General features: G+C 38.1%; 3 protein-coding genes across 4 annotated transcripts in view; all 3 read right to left on the bottom strand.

The window, feature by feature from the left end:
• The window catches only part of LOC103031685 (major vault protein), a 151,290-nt gene that overhangs the window by 57,072 nt on the left and 72,604 nt on the right, over positions 1–21,614 (bottom strand). The gene's annotated exons all lie outside the window — the stretch shown is intronic.
• Positions 68–4,033, bottom strand: si:dkey-93n13.2 (uncharacterized). Its single transcript, XM_007234709.4, has 2 exons — positions 3,667–4,033; positions 68–2,034 (listed from the first exon to the last, which is right to left on the bottom strand). Exons 1-2 carry the CDS (start codon positions 3,854–3,856, stop codon positions 1,259–1,261), a joined length of 966 nt encoding a protein of 321 aa, XP_007234771.2. The 5' UTR covers positions 3,857–4,033; the 3' UTR covers positions 68–1,258.
• zgc:66474 (uncharacterized protein LOC327500 homolog) lies at positions 4,203–19,836 on the bottom strand. 2 transcript variants are annotated; one of them, XM_049468212.1, is made up of 10 exons: positions 19,475–19,836; positions 17,371–17,858; positions 16,497–16,844; positions 15,881–16,252; positions 14,615–14,812; positions 11,729–12,595; positions 8,675–8,956; positions 7,910–8,530; positions 6,884–6,977; positions 4,203–5,534 (listed from the first exon to the last, which is right to left on the bottom strand). In XM_049468212.1, the coding sequence occupies exons 1-10, from the start codon at positions 19,662–19,664 to the stop codon at positions 5,530–5,532; spliced, it is 3,465 nt and encodes a 1,154-aa protein (XP_049324169.1). In that variant the 5' UTR covers positions 19,665–19,836; the 3' UTR covers positions 4,203–5,529. The 2 variants fall into 2 exon arrangements, with proteins under 2 accessions (XP_049324169.1, XP_007234773.3); XM_007234711.4 differs by having other exon boundaries at positions 7,910–8,956.

The raw sequence follows: 21,614 nt of genomic DNA, 5'->3' as shown, positions 1-21,614 counted from the left end.
CCTAAAACAAAACATGTTGATTTCCCTTTTTTTATGGTAAAGTTATGAAAATTTGATGAGCCCTTCACTGATTGGCATTTATGACTCATTTATGGCTCACACAGAATCCACTAAGGTTGGCAAAAATCTGGCGATATGATACAGATCCTGATATAGGGGTTAAGGTCCAATATAATGAGATATATTGTGGTACTGTATGCAAGACGATATATATTAAAATTTTGAGGGGGAAAATTGTTATGGTATAAAAACACACCATCATATTTATAAAATCTGAGTGAAAAATAAATAACTTTACATCCAATTAGAACAGTAGGATCACAAAAACAATCTATCTAGAGGTCACAGAGTCAGTGTCTGCCACTTATAATGTAAACTTTTAAAATCGATGCTATATTTTTGAAAATCGATACAGAATTGCAGAAGGTAATATTGTAAAACTTTAATATGTCAATTATTTTTTACAACCACAGTGTTAGCATAGCCATAGCTGATTTTACAGCATCATCACAAGAAATTTATAAAACAGGTTAGAGATGCCTGCTTACGCAGCAGCAGTCGCAAGACTTGGTTCTCCCACAGAAACCCAGACTGCACATCTCTCATGTCTACCACAGTCAGGTAAAGTTATGCTTACCACTGTTAATAAAGCACATATTGGGAATGAATGTTTACGTAAACTGACTAGAAAAGAGGCAGAAAAAAAATACACTACAAAGAAGAGGCTAAAAGAGGTTAAATTACAGTTCAGGGTTTTAATTTGGTGATATGCAGATTTAAAATGATATTAGACAGGTATAATCTAGTTATTGGTAGATAGAAAATGAGTTGACTTACGCAACACTGCACATCCTGCGATGTGACTATTGTGCATGCACCCATTGCAATTAAGATGCTAAAACAATAAATTGTGCAGCGTTAGCTCATGGGATGTCACTTCCATGTACTTAATTCTAATTTCTAAACTTTGCCAAGTAAAATAAAATGATCCATTCTATGGAACCTTTAATCTGGGGGTGTTTTTAGAATTTTCACAGTGGGTTTTTAAAATGATTACCTCTGGGCTTCTCTCTATAATTAGCATATTAGACTTTGTTTACATGAACAAATAATTATGGATTTTTAAGAAATTAGCAACATATGAAAAATGTATTTTACAGCTGAGACATAATTTTGAATTAAATACAGATCATTTGCAAATATTTTTTTTGCAATACTTATACCAGTAAAAAAAAAATCTTAAGGAAAAATCTGAACATCAACATTTGCCATGTTTCATTCGCAGGTGTTTTAACAGAGCAGACGTTGTGTACTCTTTAACACCACGAGAAATCACTGCCTGGCACATGAGACACACTGCCTTGCTGCAGTCGCCCTCTTTCAGAGAGAAATACTTCCACACAGGACTGGATTTAGCTATGGTCCTCTTCTGCATTTCACAGTGTCTGCTGGTACAGTGCAGTGTGTTATTGCAAATGACGCGGTTTGTGTAGCTGAACGCTGCTCGAAACTCCACCGGTCTGTTGTGTTGGCCAGGCTGTGCAGAGGGAGGTCCGTCAATACTACTACACAGCTGCTGAAACGCAGCCGCTTGTTGTAGCCTATTTTGGTCGTTTATTTCTGGAATTATATCCCAGTTGTGTGGAGACCAGGCCCGTCGGGCTGTGTCTGCAATGTTCGTTGTAGCGCTATCTGAATGAGAGTCTGTGTTAACTAACTCTGTTTTGATCTTTGCTGGCAACTCGTAGTCAATTATCTCTTGATCGACAGCCTGTGTGTTTGAGTGAGGGTTAGACTGAAGCTGGTCGATGGTGTAGTCTGTCTGTGTGGCAGAGGCATCCCTGGTCTCAGGCTCTGCGTCAGCTTCTGAAGGGTAAGGGCAGGGCTGCTCTGTTTTGATGATGCTACAGTTTTCTTCCTTTAGGCCTCGGTGCTCATTCTGGCTCTCCTGGGTCTCTGTTTCCTGCTCCAGGCTTGGGTTGAGGTCCTGCTGTCCATGAGTCATGGGGGAGACCACAGCAGAGTTGACCACACCTAATAGAAATAAAACAGATTAGTCTGCATGCTTAAAAAAAGAAATGACTCAATGAAGTGATTAACTTAGAAAGCAGCTACAATGATAAGAATGACTGCAGCTGGAGGACAAACAGACACAGCTCAACACTACTTACTGTCTATTATTATTATTTCCCAGATAACATGCGTATATGAGCCATGTATGGGAAGCTTTTTTTTGTTTTTGCTTTTTTGTCATACTTACACTTTTCAGATTAACAAACCGGTTAGTTTGGATAGCTTTTCCCTTAGTAAATGAAATCATCGTTTAAAAACTACTTTTGTATTTAATCTTTGTCTGATATCAAAGTTCATTTGATAAGATAAAAAAATCCAGCTTCAGGTGGTCTAATTGTTAGGTCATGGTCATGTTGGTTAACCAGTAAGGTCAAGTTTGGTCATACTGGTTCTCTAGCTTGTAGATAAGCTAAACCTTCAAAATGAAAACAAACTCCATGATTGTTTAAATCTAAGATCTAATAATGATGAGATTAGGAGGGGTTAAATATGGGCCCCACCTGAGCTATACACCGCACATGAGGCCTAGATGGGACCCAGGTGAGGTTAAGGTGGGCTGTAACGATAGGGTTCCATTAGTGCTGGATGGTATACCAGTTAATCTGGTATAGCGGAGAGGAAATTGAAGCCGTTCTTTTTTTAAATAACACCATACTGTGAGAGGCTGATTTCTGATTTATTCATATATTATGGAATTTCGTGGGACAAAGTAAACTCAATACTAATCTAAGCTTCTGCAATGTCACAAAATTTCAATCCAGAGCTGCATTTATTTTTCACCAAGATCTTGCAGCATTGATGATGGTAGAGTCTGACCGCTGCACAAAGCAGCTCTTCTCCATCCAGCACATCCCAAAGATTCTCAATGAGGTTAAGTCCTGGACTCTGTGGTGAACTCTCTCAATCCATATGTGAAAATGAATTATCTCATGCTCCCTGAATCACACTTTCACAATTCCAGTCCCATGAATCCTGATATTGTCATCTTGGAATATTCCCATCATCTGGGAAGAAAAATCTATTTATCTATCTATCTATAGGTAGTCAGCTGACCTCAATCTTTCAGCACATACTGTTGCTGAACCTAAACCTGAAGACCAACTGCAGCAACCCCATATCAAGTGCTTAGTTAACCACCAGGTGGAGACGTTTTTTTTTTAGACATGCAGTCTATATGTACTCCTAACAGTTTAGTAAGTCACAAACCTATATAACAACCCAGTCATACAAAAAATAATAACAAAAATAAACAAATAAATAAATAAAATATATCGTGATATACCATAAAACCGTCAGAATCTTGAAAAATACCGTGATGCATTATTGGTCATACTGTCCAGCACTAGGTCCCAGTTGTTACACATGAAGCTATAAACCCCCTCACAGCCTATGCTCACCTGGAACACACCTGGAGCCCATGTTCCACTCCTGTTAGGCCCATACAGGTTAATTATGCTGGCTAGGTTACTGTATTTACACTGCTTGCTTCACACATTAGCTAGATGTTTGTGAGCTATTAGAAAGTCTCCTAAATATAAATATAGCCAGTTTATGATGGACATTTCCTAAAGCCTCTGAAATCAAAGCTCTTACCCGGGTTCTCCTCTGCTGCGCTTCCTCCTGTAACCTTTAGCATTTCCTTCAGATAGTCGTTTTCTTTCCGTATCCGCGCCGTTTCCTCCTCGTACTCTTTCATCGTCATGCTCACCGTGTAGATAATCTCATTCAGCGCGGCGGACAGCCGCTCAGACAGAAAAGAGTTTAAACGGTCCAGTTTAGTCATTTTCCTGCTGTTAAACCCCGCTGTTCTTCTTTAATAAGCCTTTTTAACACAGTAAACAAAGCGCAGAGGATCCCCTTCGCTCATACAGTGAACAGAGCAGTGTAGAATAATACAGAGGAGTGAATCAGCAGAAGGAGCTCTACCGCCTCCTGCCGGCCAGGAGAACAGCGGTGATAGATAGATTAGGCAGATCAGATTAGATGACAGACAGACAGACAGACAGACAGACAGACAGACAGACAGACAGATCCCTTTAGGAGATCCCCCTCAGGGAAATTAAAATTCCAGCAGCATCATTACAGTAAACAATTAACATACACAAAGAAAATTGAAAAACAAAGAGAGATATTGAACATTATTATTTTTATTATTATTGCACTCAGTTTAAAAATTACTGCACATAGTTTGGGTATGTTTTGAGGGGTGAGGGGACTACCATAACAAAGCTCAAATAATAACAGCCTGGATCTGGACAAAATATGGAGTTAATTTTGTGGCAAAAGTTTAACACAAAAAGATAAAATTCGCAATCAAATTTTTAAGAATCAAAAGGAAAAATTGTGTCTTGCAATATATATTTTTAAATATACTTGGGTCACTTTATGATCCTTTGCAGCTATTTTAACATTATTTCAGTTTGTATTTTGTCAGTCATTGCTTTTATTTTTTTTTACTTTTGTGAATTTTCTGTGGATTTTTATTTTTTTTCCTTGTAAAGACTTGCTTCTGAAATCTCGTTTGTTTTTGCTTCAGTTTTTTTGCTTCTGAGTTTTGGTACAGTTTTCACGGGTGGGCGGGGCTTAGAAAAAGGCGTTCCCCTTGAATCTCTATTGGTCAGCTGGTTCTGGACTGACGGGTTCCCTGAACCCTCGTGTGAGACTGGCCACGCCCACCCCGCCAGTTTCAAGCGTTCCTCCAAACACAGGAGCGAACAGGTTCCAGTGCACAACAGCAGCAGATACTTTTACAATACAAACAATATATACTTTTTCCTACAAACGTTTTGTTTAATGATATATTTATTCTCTAAGCAAGTGTTTCACTCCACTAAAAAGCTCACTTTAGCGAGGTGTGCTTAATATTAATGCGCAAAGTAGGTAACTAGCTAACATGCTAGTTCACTGACTAACTAACGAACGGAAGATCTATTCCATTATTTTTTTATAAAGCTGGTTACAAGGCAGATAAAAACTGTAAAATGTAAACTGTATAATGGACAAATATATTTTCGAAAACAGAAGGAGGGGGAAAAAAAATCCAATAACTTGGTTTGTTTGATTTTTGCAACAAAACACAAATCTGAAATATTACATTTTTTATTCACAACCTGATGCACAAAATGCAAGATAAACAGTGTTTTCTTAATTCAGGAAAATAAATGTTTTTTTTTTTAGTCAGGGATCAGTAACACCGAACAGTGTTTAAACAATTTGAACAGAAAACTAAGTTCAAAGTCAACTTCAGCAAGATATATAATCTAATTTAAAAACCTTAATTACAAATAAATCAAACTAAGAATTTGTCTGTATTTATATACAAATAACAGAACTACTAACAGGCTGTGAACCTTGTAGTGTTTAGAACTTCATAACATTGAAGATTTATAAAGCAGATTCATGTCCATTCTCTGCAGTCAGCCAGCCATTTCCAGTGGAACATCCTGAAGACTTCGCCTAGTCTGAAACAGACAAAGCCACCACAGCAGCATGATGTCAGTTATCATAACTAAAGTTATTTTTGTCTCAAGCTCAGCAATCTTTTTTTATACTGTATTTACCACACTGACAAAGAAAATAAAGCACTCCAGATTGCTGCAAAACACAGCATGCAGTTAGTTCTCAGGCAAATATGTAAATGATTACAGATGTGGTCTAACGTGTTTTCCTCTGTAAGACTGGAAGTTTCGTCAGAAGTTGTAGTGCAGCATTTTGTCAACTTTGTCTGTTAGCATGGACAATTTTAGCCAGATGCTAGAGGTCACAATCATTATCACCCACTGCACTGCCCACCATGGGTAGAGCTTAGATTCTCTGCCAAAACCCAACACGACCAGGCCTCGGGAAGGAAATAGTCTGTGATGTAGGCGTCTGTTTTTAAATGCTATTTTTATTTTATATAAAGCTGTGGCGTGAAAATCATGATATACCAAAGTATCAAATCAAACATTTTTTTAAATAAAAGTTGCACAAGTGCGCAGTGCACACTCCACTTGTCCATATTACGCACTTGACTTGCAGCACTGTGCAGTGCAGTGCATAGCCTTATTGCTGTTTTCTTTTGGTGTGTTTTTGCACATAGACTATAAGCTCAATATAAAAAAAAATGTCTACCCTTAAACCATGTTAAGATTATATTTGATTAGAGGAAAGTCATTCAGACATCATTCTTGTAGGCTAATTTAACAATGTTTAGGCCTGTGGATCATTGTTTGCACTGTTCATGTTTCTTTTTTCCTGTTCTTAATTAACATTTTTCTTAAATAAAAGTCTATGCTTCTATGCTTCTTTAGTGTTGCAATATTAATTAACATTATTCTGAACAAATGTCACTCATTCAAACAGCCTGAAAATGTTTTAAAAGCTCGATTTTAAACACTATATCACAAAAAAATGTCTGGTTTAAATCGGGCTCATAATTACAGTTTATGGGGATCTAAGCTCTAACTGTGAAGGGTAATTATAACAGGCCTTTTACATTGTATTCCAGGTACACATGTAACACTGCGAATGAAGGATTTTTAAATACTTGCACGACTCTAGAAATGTAACGTCCTATTCATCTGGCACCCACAATCAGGCCTCACTTGAACCCATGTAATTTATGCCACCTTGCCATGGGTGCTGGCCACTCACAAGATAACACCTCACAGCTTATACAGGTGTGGCGTTCCCAAGCCACCCCATATGATCAATTAACATACTGCTATCAGATGACATTTTAATGTAAGTGTATAAGGCTGTACTGTATATGTAAGAGAAAACACACATTTGAGAAAAGACAAATGCGAATGCACGTATGCTTACTGACCTGAACTCGTGCACTGGTGGGGGCTGCAGGAGGTGGCGCTGCAGTGTGGACAGTTTTTGCTCTGTGCTGCAGCTTCTGCTTCTTCGTCTGCTGGCTTTTTATAGAAAATACACACAAAAAAAATAAATAAATTTTTTCCAGAAATTAACATGCCTTATTTTAACAAGACAATGCAAAACCACATGCTAAACTCATTCTAAAGACATGGCTGTGGAAGAGGAGGGTACAAGTTATTGACTGGCTTGTCTACAGTCATGGCCTGTCCCTAAGGGCTGTACGGTATTGGAAAAATCTTAAGGTAAATAAGAGTGTTTTTCTGGGATTAAAAGCATGAATTCACCTGTAACTGGAAATATCTGCGCTGAAAAACTGCTGAACTGAGGTGCACAGCTTTTGACACATGCGTTTACAAGCACATGCCTAACCATGTGGATGGAGGCCATGCGGTTACCACATGTTTACTCTTGCGCCCCTCCATTGCGCTTCTCACGCGGGCAGCAAAAGCCCGTCACTCACACAGACACAGAGACAATGCTGTGCATCTACTTCTTGTGTCAAGAATCAAAACATTGCAACAGTCACACGTCCCACACAGCCCTAGTCCCTAATATAGAGCGTGTGCAGAATCTTAAACTGAATATGTGATACTATTGCAGTTGCTATCGTAACAATAGTGCAATAGTTTTCAACTGTTATAGAAACAAAGAAATCTTAACAAGAGAATAGCTAATATTTTTATGTTATGCTTATACTATGTCTCCAAAGCATCTGTTTATTGGAACAGAAGCACTTCAAAATCCTTAAATTTCATTTCATTATATTGTAAGAAAGGTTAGTTTATTATAGAAATCATAGAAATCATCTCATAAAAAAAACCCTTTTAATTACAGTGTCAAGAACAAACAGAGCCTGTGCTGCAAGCAGTTGAGAAAACCATTCAAAAACCTAGGATCAAAATCTAGCAATGGAGAGGAAGGGTAAAAATCTAGAGAACAATGGGAAACCATTAACAAACGAGGTATGTACCTGTAAGGAGTCACTTTGCATCTTTTTCTTAGTCTTTGCTTCTGTGATCTCACTGTCCTGGCTGTCCAGTTTCCTTTTAATACTGTGGTGCAGTCTGAAATCAAGCGGTAAACCAAGGTCACTGCAAGTATTGCCAGTATCTTCACCATTTTTGTCCATTTCCTCCTTGACATGGCCGGCTTCTGGATCTGAAGGCTGACCTGTTTCACTGGAAACACCATCCTGAACTGGTGAACAACCTGATTTGAGGTTAGGCACCAAGTTGTCGCTGCCGCCAGAAACAGAAATGCAAGGGTTTGCAGTTGTGGGGACAGTTCTCTGTACATCTGCACTTGAAGCATCTAAAGAAAGGTTCCCCGTGTGTCGGTCAGCTGTGGTCCGTACAGTGCTGGGATGATCTTCATGCACGGGAGCATTTGCCAACTCTTCTGATGCTGAGCTGGAGGTAGTGTCTTTCATTACTTTCTCTGGACTTTTCTCTGCCTTGCTCGACTTGTTTTCTGGGCTAGGTTTTATAATACATACGCTGTCAGCAGCTTCAGATACAGTCGACTCTTCCTCTGCTTTTTTCGGCTTGCAAACCAAAGCATGCTTCCAAAACTGATTCCTTCGGTAAGACCCCTGACAAAAGAGACAATGAACCAGATCGTCATTCAGAGCAGCATCTGGGCTGCCTGAGCTTTTTGAGCTTTTCAAGCTGCACAGACCACTCAGTAATCTTTTTCTCTCTTCAGCGTTTTTTCCACGCCTCAAGGCGTTCATTACCTCAGGTTCCCTCGGGTGATCAAACTTGAGGTGCAGATCTATTTTTCTACAAGCTTTATCACAAAAGCGGCAGTACAGAACTTTCTTTTCCATGCTTTTCTTCTTTGGTTTTCGGCTTTTAGCCTTGGTTTCTGAGCCCCCTGTGGATATGGTTGAGGTATCAATGTCTGGGTCATGTGTAGGTGACTGAGACAGTGATGGAAAAGAGCACATCTCAGAGTCCATCTCTTCGATGATTTCAGATAAGTTGGAAGTTGAATCCTCTTTTTGTGCTTCTGGGGTCTTCAGATAAAGGGAAAAGTAAAAATATAATAAACAACATGAGGAAAAACCTTCTAAAAGATGAAGCCAATTTGGCAGATGGCTTCCCAAGTTGTGGCTAAAAATGGCAACCTGTACGGCCATTTAACTAACAATGTGTTCATCATGAATGCAGCCATTAGATTTTTAAGATGGGAAGATAGTAGAGTGACACATCAAAATGGTAGAAAATCCCACCAAGAAAACAATGATGTGCTTCAGCTGAACACACCATATTCAAATATTCTCATGTTCAAACTGTGATTTTTGTTTTGTACAGAAATAAAAATGTTGAGATCGACTTGAGAATTTATTTTGCAACAACTGACCAAGAATGACTCATGCAAATGGGTAGAATTTGCAGATTGGAGGTGGGGTTATCTGGTGCTGTTTAGTGATAAACACCCCTGCCTTAGGGACAGGGTCAGGTATGGGGTATAAGGCTGTGTATTCACAAAAACATGTCCAGGTATATACCCCTGATATAGGGCTTATGAATCAAAATATCACATGATAAGTTTACTGTTTATTCAATTCAATTCAAACAGTGGAATCTAATGAAAGCGTATAACACTGTTTTCTACCGGCAGGGGTTTAAATACCTTCCATCTTCACATGTAAACTAATAGGTTAAAATCAATACTTTGTTTCTGAAACTGAATACAGTATTGCAAAAAATATATACACATCATCATACTTCAATAAAACAAAATTTTCTTACACCCTTAATGGGTATACTGCAATTATTTCTTTCTTCACTGATGGAACATTAAGGGCAGGCCATTGCACAAGGCTGTTAGATGATTAGAAGATGTGTTTCCGTCATGAGTTGTGAAAGTATGTGATCTAATAGATTTCTATGTGCGATGTCATGTGAGGGCACCTATTCTGTGTGTGAAGAAATGGAATATTGTTTATTCTCAAGACACAAGTTGTTCATGATCATGCTAGCACAGATTAGGATTAGTAGAAAAGGATAGTTGCAATACTCAATCATGGCAAAGTCTCTATAGTAAAGTCTGTTCACTCAGTTGCCATCTTGCAATGTTAGCAGCAGTTATCTCTATTCATGTGAGATTCAGCCTCCCATCTCTCTGAATGGGGAGAGACCAAAACACTGAGGTACTGAAGGTCAGAAAATAATGGTAAATAATTTGGGTCAACAATGCAAAAAGAAAAAGAAAAAAGAAAAAAAAAAAAAGATTTTTTTATTATTATTATTATTTTTTTTAGCTTGGTATGGATACTGCGCATGTGCAGATCTCCATACCAAGGGGGGTTTTCCCTTCTCACACTCTCTCTGAACTAATGATGACATAGTTACTGAATACTCCTTTAAGTTACTACATTACTTTATGGATTACCTGATTTTAAAAGTTACTTTCAAGTTACTTTACTAGTTTTAGCCTGTTAGCTAGCAAGCCTGTTGTTATTTTGGCATGATTGTGGGCAAAAAAAAATCATTGTGATTTCCAACAATAAAACAGCAACTTTAATTTAATTATTCGAATTACTGCCTATCGAACATGGTTGCAATGCTCAGGGGAGTTAGTTTCCACCCAAGCCCCAAACGAGCAAAACTTTTCCTTCCCCCCGTTCTGGTGTAATACCCAAACTTTGGTTCTTTTCCAGAGAAAGATGAGCAGATGCTGGGTTAAAGGGAAAGACTGGATATTTATTGTAGGCTGCTTGGTCATGACACGAAAATAAAACGATTGGCCGTGATAAACATCAAAACGACAAAAAAAGAGCTACTGCAGCACCTAGGTAACTACACACCCTCACTACAGTTCCCAGAATACATTACGTTTCAACATGCCAATATCTTTTGATTAAGGAAAATGACAAAAAGTAACAAAGTGACTTGGAAAAGTAACTTTAATCTAATTACTGGATTTAAAATAGTAATGCGTTAGAATAGTCCTTAGTCCTTACTGAGAAAAAAAAAAGTTAGATTAGAGTAACTCGTAACTGACATCACTGCTCTGTACCTCCTCCGCTCACTTTTTTTATGAAAAGCAGGGCTTCATCCATTAACAGAAGCCATAATGAGCATTACAAGAACTCCATTCATATTTCAACAAGTGTCATGCACATTTTGTAGACCTTTAGGTCACTGTTTGAACATGAGAGCACACGTTTTTTTTCTGGAAATATTCTCTACCAAATTGATTGGTCATATCTATCTTCCCATTAAAAAAAAAAACTGAAGTTGAATCCAAGATGGTGGTATTCAATATGGCCACCATGTTACTGAGGTTGTCTTCCTCCACAGGTTGTGTTCAAACAATTTTATCAGTCTGCCAAATCGTTATTGTTTTATATGGGTACTTCCTTAGTTTTGAGATATGTTTTAAAAATATAATTCTTAATAAAATACATATAAATGGATTTACATCAGTTTTTTCCTGTATATACTCTACAATAGGGCTGCACAGTATCAATATCATTTCAGCTTTGTCGGTATGTGTGTGTGCAACAATCACATTGCAGGATTTGATAATGTACTCATTTTCAATGATATACAGTATCCGCCAAAGGTGGATAATCTTTGCCGTGTATTATGTATTTTTTACTTTAATATTGGAAACACAGTGCATTATTCATATCATGCGTTGGTGAAAATACCTTTATTTTTAAATACTGCAGAACAACATAATCCTATACAATGTCAGGTTTCCCCAATATCGTGCAGCCCTACTTTACTTACAATTTAATATTGAGCAGTTTTTCAGCTGTGATTAAGTTGCGTACCTGTTCCCCACCAACCTGTTCTTCAACTTTTGTTTCACTGTTGTCGACTATGTTACAGGTTGCCTCGAAGTTGACCGACCTCCTCGTATGTCCCGGAGAATTGTGTATTCGCATGTGACGGGACAGGGATGGTTTACTAGCAAACTTTAAGCCACAGATCGTACCTGTAGAACCACCGTGCTTGCCTGTGACTTGGACTGAGGTAGCCACTACATCATCACTGTTAGAAAGATCACCACGGGCACTGTGTTTTTCAGTCCTTTCTGGTATAAACTCTACATCTGAGGAAGCATCGATGTCTTTCTGTGGGGATTCGAGGTGAGAAATGTCAACTGTTTCCACGTCAGCCAACTTTTCAGGTGCAGTTTGCTGCTGGGCGAGATCTTCATCAAGATGGTGGAGTACATCTGACCAGTCATTGTCATCGCTACCGTCAGCATCTGAAAAATCTACACAGACTGGCTCGATGTCAGATATTCGCTGCTTGGGCAGGGACTCGGTGTGAGATGAGCGCATGGGTACATGAGCACTAGGGTCAGTTTTAACTAATCCAGGATCACGCTCCTCAGGTAAGGTACAGACCTTGGATTTAACATTGACTGGTTGTAGAACAATTCGCGGCTGCAACTGGAAATAGCGTGTGAGTGTGCTGTTTAATTTTAAACCAGTTCCTGCTTGAGTGGTGACACAGTTGGAGGAAGCACTGGATGACTGCTGAGGTAGTAGGCTGAACTTTACTTCACTGCCAGCTGACGAAGGTTCAACAGATTCCACAGGCTCGGAAGGACTTGAATGGTCTTGGGACACAGTCGCATGACTTTCCGTCTCTGCCAATCCTCCATTTCCATCATTGTTTTCTTTTGCAGGCTGCAAAAAGTAAAGCAATTAGTATTTTTTTTTTTTACAACAGAAGTATACTGGCCACACAATATGAAGAAGAAAAATAATAATAATACATAATTCCATGCTAATTTTATTCTGGTTTAAAAAAAAATTGTTTTATATAATTTGTGATGGTAACGAATGTAATGGATTCAACAGATTGAGTGCATGGCAAGTTAGCGCTGTAAGCTAACCTATTCTCAAAACTAGATGGCATATAATACTTTTAAACAATCTGCACACATTTGTTTTTAAATGCACTTTCTAAAATTAGAAGCAATCATAGTAATAACCTGGAGATTGTACGTTTTTAGTGTGGTCCACAGACATCAGACAACAAAAAAAAAAAAAACGGCATCCATATGTATAAACCTGGACCAGCACCGATGCTTGTGTACATTTGTGTATTTGTGAAGGTTCTACTGGTGTTTTCTAGGTGTGTTCCAAGATTTTTTCAAAGAACTAATCTAAAATGTAAAAAAATACATACAGCTCTGGAAAAAAAGAATAAGAGACCACTTAAAAGGATGAGTTTCTTTGATTTTACCAAATTGAAAACCTCTGGAATATAATCAAAAGGGAGATGGATGACTACAATCCAACAAACCAAGCTGAACTGAACCAGAAGTGGTATAAAGTTATCCAAAAGCAGTGTGTAAGACTGGTAGAGGAGAACATGCCAAGATGCATAAAAATTGTGATAAAAAACAGGGCTATTCCACCAAATACTGATTTCTGAACTCCTAAAACTTTATGAATATGAACTTGTTTTCTTTGCATTATTTGTTGTGAAATGCTGTCCATAGTTTATATAATAAAACAACAATGTTCATTTTACTCAAACATATACCTATAAATAGCAAATTCAGAGAACTGATTCAGAAACTGAAGTGGTCTCTTAATTTTTTCCAGAGCTGTATATAGGGCGTTTTTTTTTTTCATTTTGTATCACGGTACCACTATGAAATTCAACTGAGCTCCTGAGAATGATTCATTCTTTCAGAAATGGTAGTAGAAGCAGTCTGCATGTCTAGGTACCTGGGTTATATGGGTTTGTATATTTAAAAAAGTGTTCCTTTCTTGGAATGGTTCAATTTCACACATGGGTTAAATTGCACCACGTTCACACGTTAGGTGAAAGTGGCCTAAATCCAATCTTCACATCCTAAGTGACACAGGCGTGTTGTTTATGTGGCAGTATGAACAGCAATTTATCGTTTAAATTCTGATCTGGGCCACTGCAATATGTGGTATAACGATTCAACAGACCCTAATAAATACTTGGATTTGCTTTCTCTATTCACATAATATTAGAAGGCTTCTGACGAAGCTGCTTAGTGTTTTTAGTGAAATAGTTGAGCACATCCACAGCACACGGCTGCAAACTGTGTGCAAAATTGTGTGTGGTCAAATAAAGTGAGCTTTTTACAGAGAGTTTGACCAAATACTGGTACACAAATCTGAGAGATCATGTGATTTTTGGCATGGATGAAACTGAAACTTAATGTGAAGCATTGCTCAAATTAAATAAAACAAGGATTTGGGCACTTTTACGTGCTTTTTTTTTGTTTGTTTACGACAAGACCAAGATTACATACGTCCTCTGTTTTAGTCCACACATGAGTGAAATTACTGTATTCACACTTGCCCAAATAAATAGCTCAGTGGATTAAAAAAAAAAAAAAAAAAAAACTAGAATCTGATTTCAATCAAATTAAAAATAGCAAGTGTTCAAAACGCCCTACACATCTAATAATCTACTAGAGACTTGTGTGTCTGGTGACTTCACAAGGTCACTAAGGTGCTTTTTAGAACATTTTAAAACCACATTTGCACTTAAAAAACAAAACAACGCAAAAAAAATCATTATATTTTTCATTATTCCTGTGCTGCTGGTGGACAACAGCTTAGGATACAACTTATTCAAAGAAACTTATTTATAAGGTGTCAATTTGACATGCAGACTTTTGTAGTCATTATGAATGTCATCATAAGTTCTCCTACCTCCTGGCTGCTGGAATCTGGAACTTCGGACTTTGTCCTGTCACCGTGAAATAGTTCTTTAATCTCTTGGTAGGAGTATGTTTTTTCACAATTGTGGCTCTGGATGTGCACCATCAGCCGAGTCCGATGTCCGTAGACTGTCTCGCAAAAGGGACAGGTATACGAAGGTTTATCATTCGTAGAATTCTTACGTGATTTCTGGGGGGGTTGTATAAATAGAGGCAAATAAAAATTATACTTTTAATTAAACAAATACTAAATACCTGGATATCACCATTGTTCTGTGTCTGGTCCTTTAATTTTTTCTCTACGCCAAATGGTATACAGTTGTGGCTAATCATGTGCATTTCCAGCCAGTTCCTTCTATTGTAGGATTTGTAGCAGTAACTGCATTTAAATCTTTTTCTACCTAAAGGTACTCTGGCTGAAACTTCCTGGACATCAGAAGGCTTTTCCATGCTGAGTTCTTATGGCTTAAGAACAGGAAGAGACACAGATACATAAATAAACTGTCAATCTAACACTGTCCATGATAAAAACCAAAAGTAAATATATGTTACTTCCTTACAGTTACCGTATTTTAGGCACTATAAGGCGCACTTAACAATTTTAGGTGTGCTTTACAATCCGGTGCGCATTTATATATATATATATATATATATATATTTTACCAGCCACGTTTGAAGGAGCAGTAAAGCCACGTCACTGATGTACAGCGTCACGCAGTGCTATTCCTTTCGCTGTTCCGACTGAATATTATCGGCCTATAGCCTGCAGCTTACCCTGGCTAGCACTGCTGGGAGAGCATTAGTCGCTAGCCACAGCGCTAGCTCTGTTTAAAGGCAAGTATTTCGGACTATAGCCAGCGCTTTTACAATGTTAAAACAAGCTACGTGGGACAAACTAGCTAATAGCTAGCTAGCTAATATCGCCCTGGCTTACCGGAACACTCAGGGTTCCTTAGTGTAGCGCTGTTGGGTGGCATTAGCCGCTCACCACTAGCGGTTATCTGCTAACTCTACTTAGTTTCTTTTGTATCTTAACTCTACTTAGTTTCTTTTGTATATTTCTGTTTTTTTTGTGACTTTTTACTTACATTTGGCTGCATTTAAAATTCGAACATCTTACTTTCACTCCACTACATTACTGTAAATCTGTCGTTTCCTTTTGGGTTGGAGGGCTGGGTGGAAGATCTGCTGAACCCCTGAATCTGCTGAAAAAAATCTTATGGAACTTCAGACACACATGAAAAAAGAAAAATCTTACCTTTGCAACCTGTTCCTGAGGTTTGGGCTTCTTTTCTCTAAGTCTACTCAACACTATTGGCGGCTGTTTTTCCATCTCCTTCTGCAGCCTTTTAGCAATATGAGACCTCTCGTGGGTTATCAAACTTCCAGCATTGACATAAGTTTTGCCACACTCACGACATGAAAGTGGTCTTTCAAGGGGTCCTGTATCTTCAGTAGATTCCACAGGGATCCTTCCTTTAGATTTATTGTTTCCTCTGGATATTGGTTTTGATTCTAAATTGTTTTCGTTAGCCTCTGCAATCTTTGCTTCTGGAAGTTCAGAGGCAGTTTTTGAATCGTCAGATCTTACATTTGAATCTTGACTCTTTTTTTCTTCTTCTTGTGGCAGCTACAGGGAGTTGATCAAATAAAATAATTGTAATTAAAAATCAGCTCCCATTATTGTACTTCTACAATCAATGCTATGATTTTTTTTGTAAACATAAATTATATAAAAACATACCAAAAATTACTGTTTCAATTTTATCATTACATATATAGTAACTTTTATAATAATAAAATATGAGATGATGCATAATGCAATGCCAAATATATATACTTTCTCCATAGAAAATATATTTAATGTGTTGTACCTTAGAATGCTCCGGAGATTTCTCATTCATCTTGTTTATCTCGACATCGTCATCCTGTTCTTTTTGACTTGCCAGTACCCTTCTGTGCGTCTTCTTTATGTGCACTGCCAGCTTTGATGCTTTCTTAAAGAGTTTTTTACACTCCAAGCACTGATGCATATTTTCTCTTGTAAAAGCTTGCGTGCGTCTGCGGCCCACATGCTCGATTGCTCTGATCTCTGATATCTTGCTGGCCTTCTTCGGCTCCGCTTTCAGGGAATTGCAAGCAGTAGCCACTGGTTTGCAGACTGTAGCTGATCCAGTACTCTTTGCAGTGTCTGACTTGTTCTCCACAATCTCTCTTGATGGCTAGATTTGACAAAAATAACAGTTAGTGTGCATTCTTTTTTTAAACATCTTAACATTAAAATATGACAAATTTATCAAACTTGTGTGGACATTGTCAAACCATTTCTGAGATTGGAAAAAATCAGACAAATCAGAATTTTACTGTTCTGTGATATATTTCGCACATTTTCACCAGATTTCTCCAGATGTCAAAGCTTCAATATCTCATGATAATAATACCCTATTAATTATTGTAAGGTAAAATAAAATTATATTTGACACTTCATGATAGGTCTGTCTCTGGTAGGTATGTCGTGAAATGGAAATGTTCCTTTTTGTTTTATAGAAGCTTTTGCATTTTGTGCATGATTTAATTCCTCTGATGTGACTATAACACATGCACACTTTGCAATGACCACGCTGAAATGAAACATTTTGCAAGGGTAATGGATCGCATCACTTCGTTTTTGAACTGTCCTCAAAAATAAGCATGGAAAATAATCATAAAGAGTACTGATCATATGCAAAGACAGATTTTAACACTTACACATTCTTTAAAAAGGCCATGTGGTTTCCTTTTTCTTTTCTTGTCCCCATAGAAACATGCTTTTCGGCTGCGGTATGCATATGGCTTATCAGCAGAGTGGATGCGCATGTGGACATTCAGATTCTGCTTCCTCCCGAAGACTTTACCACAATCTGGGCAGGCATATGACATCATATTCCTTCTGCTTCTGCTTCTTCCCTTCCCGCTCTTCGTGGTAGGGTCACAATCCAGTGGTTCCATATAACTGAGAGATGAGACCCACCCCATATTGTTGGAGATGCCAGAAATAGTTGCTTCAGTGGCCTTTGGACGAATAATTTCCAGATCAGCACTGCGTATTGATACAGCTGCTGCAAGCTTGGCATCAGGTATGAGTGACTGCAGATCAGAAACATTGATGGGCTCAATTGTGATCGACGGGCAGTTTTGTACAGGTTCGTCTATCACAAGAACAGGCTGGTCGGACCCTGAGGTGTCGATTTCAATATCTGAGATAGGAAAAGTAAAGACACAGAAGGCATCAACATGAGAAATCTGATTATAATCTGCAACAGGATTTTCATTATTAATACACCACCTGGATTTAATTAATCAAATAGGTAAGAGTCTCCCATTGGATAAACACTGCATGCGTAATTATGTGTTCCGGTGTTATGTATAACCCTGCTTTATTTCAATAAATTAGACAACCTCAGGACATCCCACAGACAGAGCTGTCAGCTTAAGAACTATGGCTTAAATTATATCTCCAGTTTATTAGACCTTTAAAATACACTAGGGAAGCACAGTTTGAAAAGATACCACAATCCGACAGAACACCAGTGACAGCGCATTCACATCAGATTTTATGACATAGAGCGGACTCTGGGGCTTCGATGTGGTGAAACTGCTCAAGCACCGAACCACCAAGTCTGAGGTAAGAGTTTATTAGCATTAGTTTAGCTGAAAGAAACGTTATCAATGCCACGGGGAGAGCAGCGCCGCTGAGAGTTGACAAGTTTAAGGGCTAACTTTACTTAGCGTTCAGTTCTACATCTTTACAACGAAGGCTACAACTAAAGTATCTCTGAAAACATTTTGTCCTTTGAGTTTTAGAGCTGTAAAATTATATGTGGGGGGAAGGCAGGTCGCGTTCTCTGCTGCAGTGCTGTTAGCCAATCAGAGGCGATATGTTTGTATGTATGAATATTCATGAGCAAGAGTCGAAATCCTGTCTTTCTTCAAAGAACACTAATTCAATGGAATAAAGCAGGGCTTATACAGAAACACCAAAGCACTTTTTTTCCACAGAAAAAGGCTCACATGGCATATATTCATACTAGAGACCACAACTAGACATTAAAAATGAATAAAAATATGATAGAATGAGACATTTAAACACACGTGGCTGTCTACGACGGAAAGTCCAATGCTGGGTAACGTTACATGACTAATTATAGCTAGCTAACCTAACTAACAAGGTAAACATTTAACGTTAACAACTTAATTTATCCTGCAAAGTCAATAGTATTTACGTTATCTGCTGAAATTACTTTGTGTGGACCATAGAGGGAGCAGGTCTAGGAGAAATAGGTAACGTTATATAATAAGTCACTTTTGGAGCGAAAAAGCAACTTCACAATAACCTAGCTGTCAGAATCTTTAGGGGAACACGATTACTATATGCATTTTTTTTTTCAATTTAGCTGCTGTAAATAGCTTTACATGAATGTATTCGTGTAATAAAAACAAACAGACGATAGCTAGCGTTAGGTAAGTTAGGTTAACGATAGGTAACCTAGTTCTGCTGAATAAGCCAAAACAGCTAACCATAGCTTAGCTAGGCTAGCTAGATAGTGATCAAAACAAAGCAGTGTTGTTATTGTAACACTGACTTTTAACAACACAAAACTACACAGAGGTCGGTCTAGTTAGTTAGCATTAGTTACCTAGCTACCACTAATTCACCATGTTTTATTGAACTTTCCGTTCCACCTTAAATGGTGGTTTTTAAGAGCATTTAATGAACCTGAATCAATGGACCCAGGGAATTATTTAAGGTGGACCGAACAATTTATTTGAACAAACAGCCGTAACCGATCTTCCCGGCTAAGCAAACCGTTACCTGGCCAGTCAGTGGGATTTTCTCCCTCCATCCACCGTAGTCTCCGTCTCAGCTCCTCGTTCTCTTTCCGTGCCCGGACCATCTCCACTTCATACTCCAGCACCGTGCCGCCCACCATCTCCATGACCTGCTCCACCGCCGCCATCAGCCGCTCGTTTAGCGCGCGGTGCAGAAGCTGGAGTTTGGTCATTTTCGGCTTTTTCTTTCCGCAGGTTTAGTAATGCAAGTTTAAAGCCATGAGATCCTGCAGAGAAACAGCGACCTCCTAATCTTCCCTGTTCTTCTTCCTTCGATCAAACACGAAAAACAGGAGAAACGATTACTGCCACACACAGGCTGGCGCACCACACTGCACCGCTCCACTTGCCAGCAGGGTTGCCAGGTCCAACAAAAAATATCCAGCCCAGTGTAAAAGTCAGTGTAAAACCCGCCCTTCAGAAGCTTAAACTAGCCCAAAATATGTCTGTCACACGTTTTGAGCAAATGGCAAAGAAACTAAAGAGTTTACGACTTAGTATTTAGTTTATAAGGAATTTATTATCAGTATTGTGTTTTATTGTATTAGTTATTTTATAACAGTTTTATATCCCAGTCAAGAACTCTCTTCTCTCCACTTTTAATTTTTTTTGGTTACATTGTGATCTCTCTCTGTCTCTTTCCCCCAGTCCCTATAATTTACCTAAAAGTATAATTAAATTTACCATACTTCTCTCCTTGTCATCAAATGAAGGGTCATCAAAAATATATGATATATATTGGACTTTGATGGGAATTTCCTTGCACAACCTCCTCTTCAAGTCTAAAAAAGATTAAAAAAAAAAAACAGAATAAAAAATGTATTCAGTAGACTCTGTGGCTTATTTACAGAAAACACACGCATCACTTACAACAAAAAATGTACACAAAATAGGAAACTTTTGCTGCTACTCCTCCTCTCCTCTCATACTCCTCCTATTATCCTTCCAAATGTACAGGAATCGAGGAGAAGGGTCTGTCTGCAGAGCCACTGATTTCACATGCAGTTTCACATCAGCAGTTTTAGGCCAGTGGCATTCTGCGCATGCGTTGACACTTGCTTCGGGTTTATATACGTTTTTTATATTAGTAAATAAATAATTTGTTTAAAGTGTGCTCGTGTGCTCTGTGGGCGTGTCCACAGTGATGTCACTTTAAAATCCCTAAAAGACTTCCTGGGTAGGATACTGTCTTACTGGGTATTACCATATACTTTTGCCTTTACCATATGCAGTCTTGTTCATAGTAAAATGAATTGGGACATCCCATGAAAACCTTTTTTAACATATTTAAATGTTTAACAATATGGAAATCTTGCTCAGAAAATTGCTTATGTCTCCCAGACAATTATTGCAATTACACATTTTGTTATACACGTTTATTCCCTTTGTGTGTATTGGAACAAAACAAAAAACTAAGAGGAAAAGACAAAGTAATACTGTTTTAACTTAAAATTTGGTCTCTCATATTTAAAGCAATTTCAAGATTTCTCCACAGGTGTTCAATTGGATTTAAATCCAGTTATCCACCTATTGCTGGCCACTTCTGAACTATTCAGTGTTTCCATTCATTTCTAGAGGCTTTTTTTAAATGTGTGGGGTCATTGTCCTGCTGGAAGACCCATGACCTAGGACGTAAATCCAGCTTTCGTCCATGACTGTATATATTAATAATAATTGTCCAAATTCTTCAATTCTTTTGTCACATAAATGAACCACTGCAGCTGTCCTTACTCTGAACGAGGAATATAATTACATATAGAGCTGGACAATTAAGATATAAACATACAACAGGGCAGCGACCATTCCATCACTGTGTGGATATTCATATTGCTGTTTTTGAAAAGATTTTCTAATGAACAGCTAAATTAATAATCACTGAACTGTGCTGTTTTTATTACACAGGAAAAATGAGAAATGGGAAAATCAACATTTTTAAATCTACACAATTCAATCCCTGAGATTAAAACAAGCCAGTCAGAGATTTTTTTCAAGAAATAGCGAAATCACAGAGAAACGGCCCAATTATGACATCTTTACCAAGCATTGAGCAACAGCTTATTTGCTGCCCACAATTTTTAACAAATGACCAGTGAACAATCATATAACAGTTTAATGCTGATTCT

Source organism: Astyanax mexicanus, chromosome 19, assembly GCF_023375975.1.
Source record: "Astyanax mexicanus isolate ESR-SI-001 chromosome 19, AstMex3_surface, whole genome shotgun sequence".
NCBI classification, from domain to species: domain Eukaryota; kingdom Metazoa; phylum Chordata; class Actinopteri; order Characiformes; family Acestrorhamphidae; genus Astyanax; species Astyanax mexicanus.
Note: the sequence above shows the minus strand (reverse complement) of the source record. Positions and strands in the feature narration are given on the sequence as shown.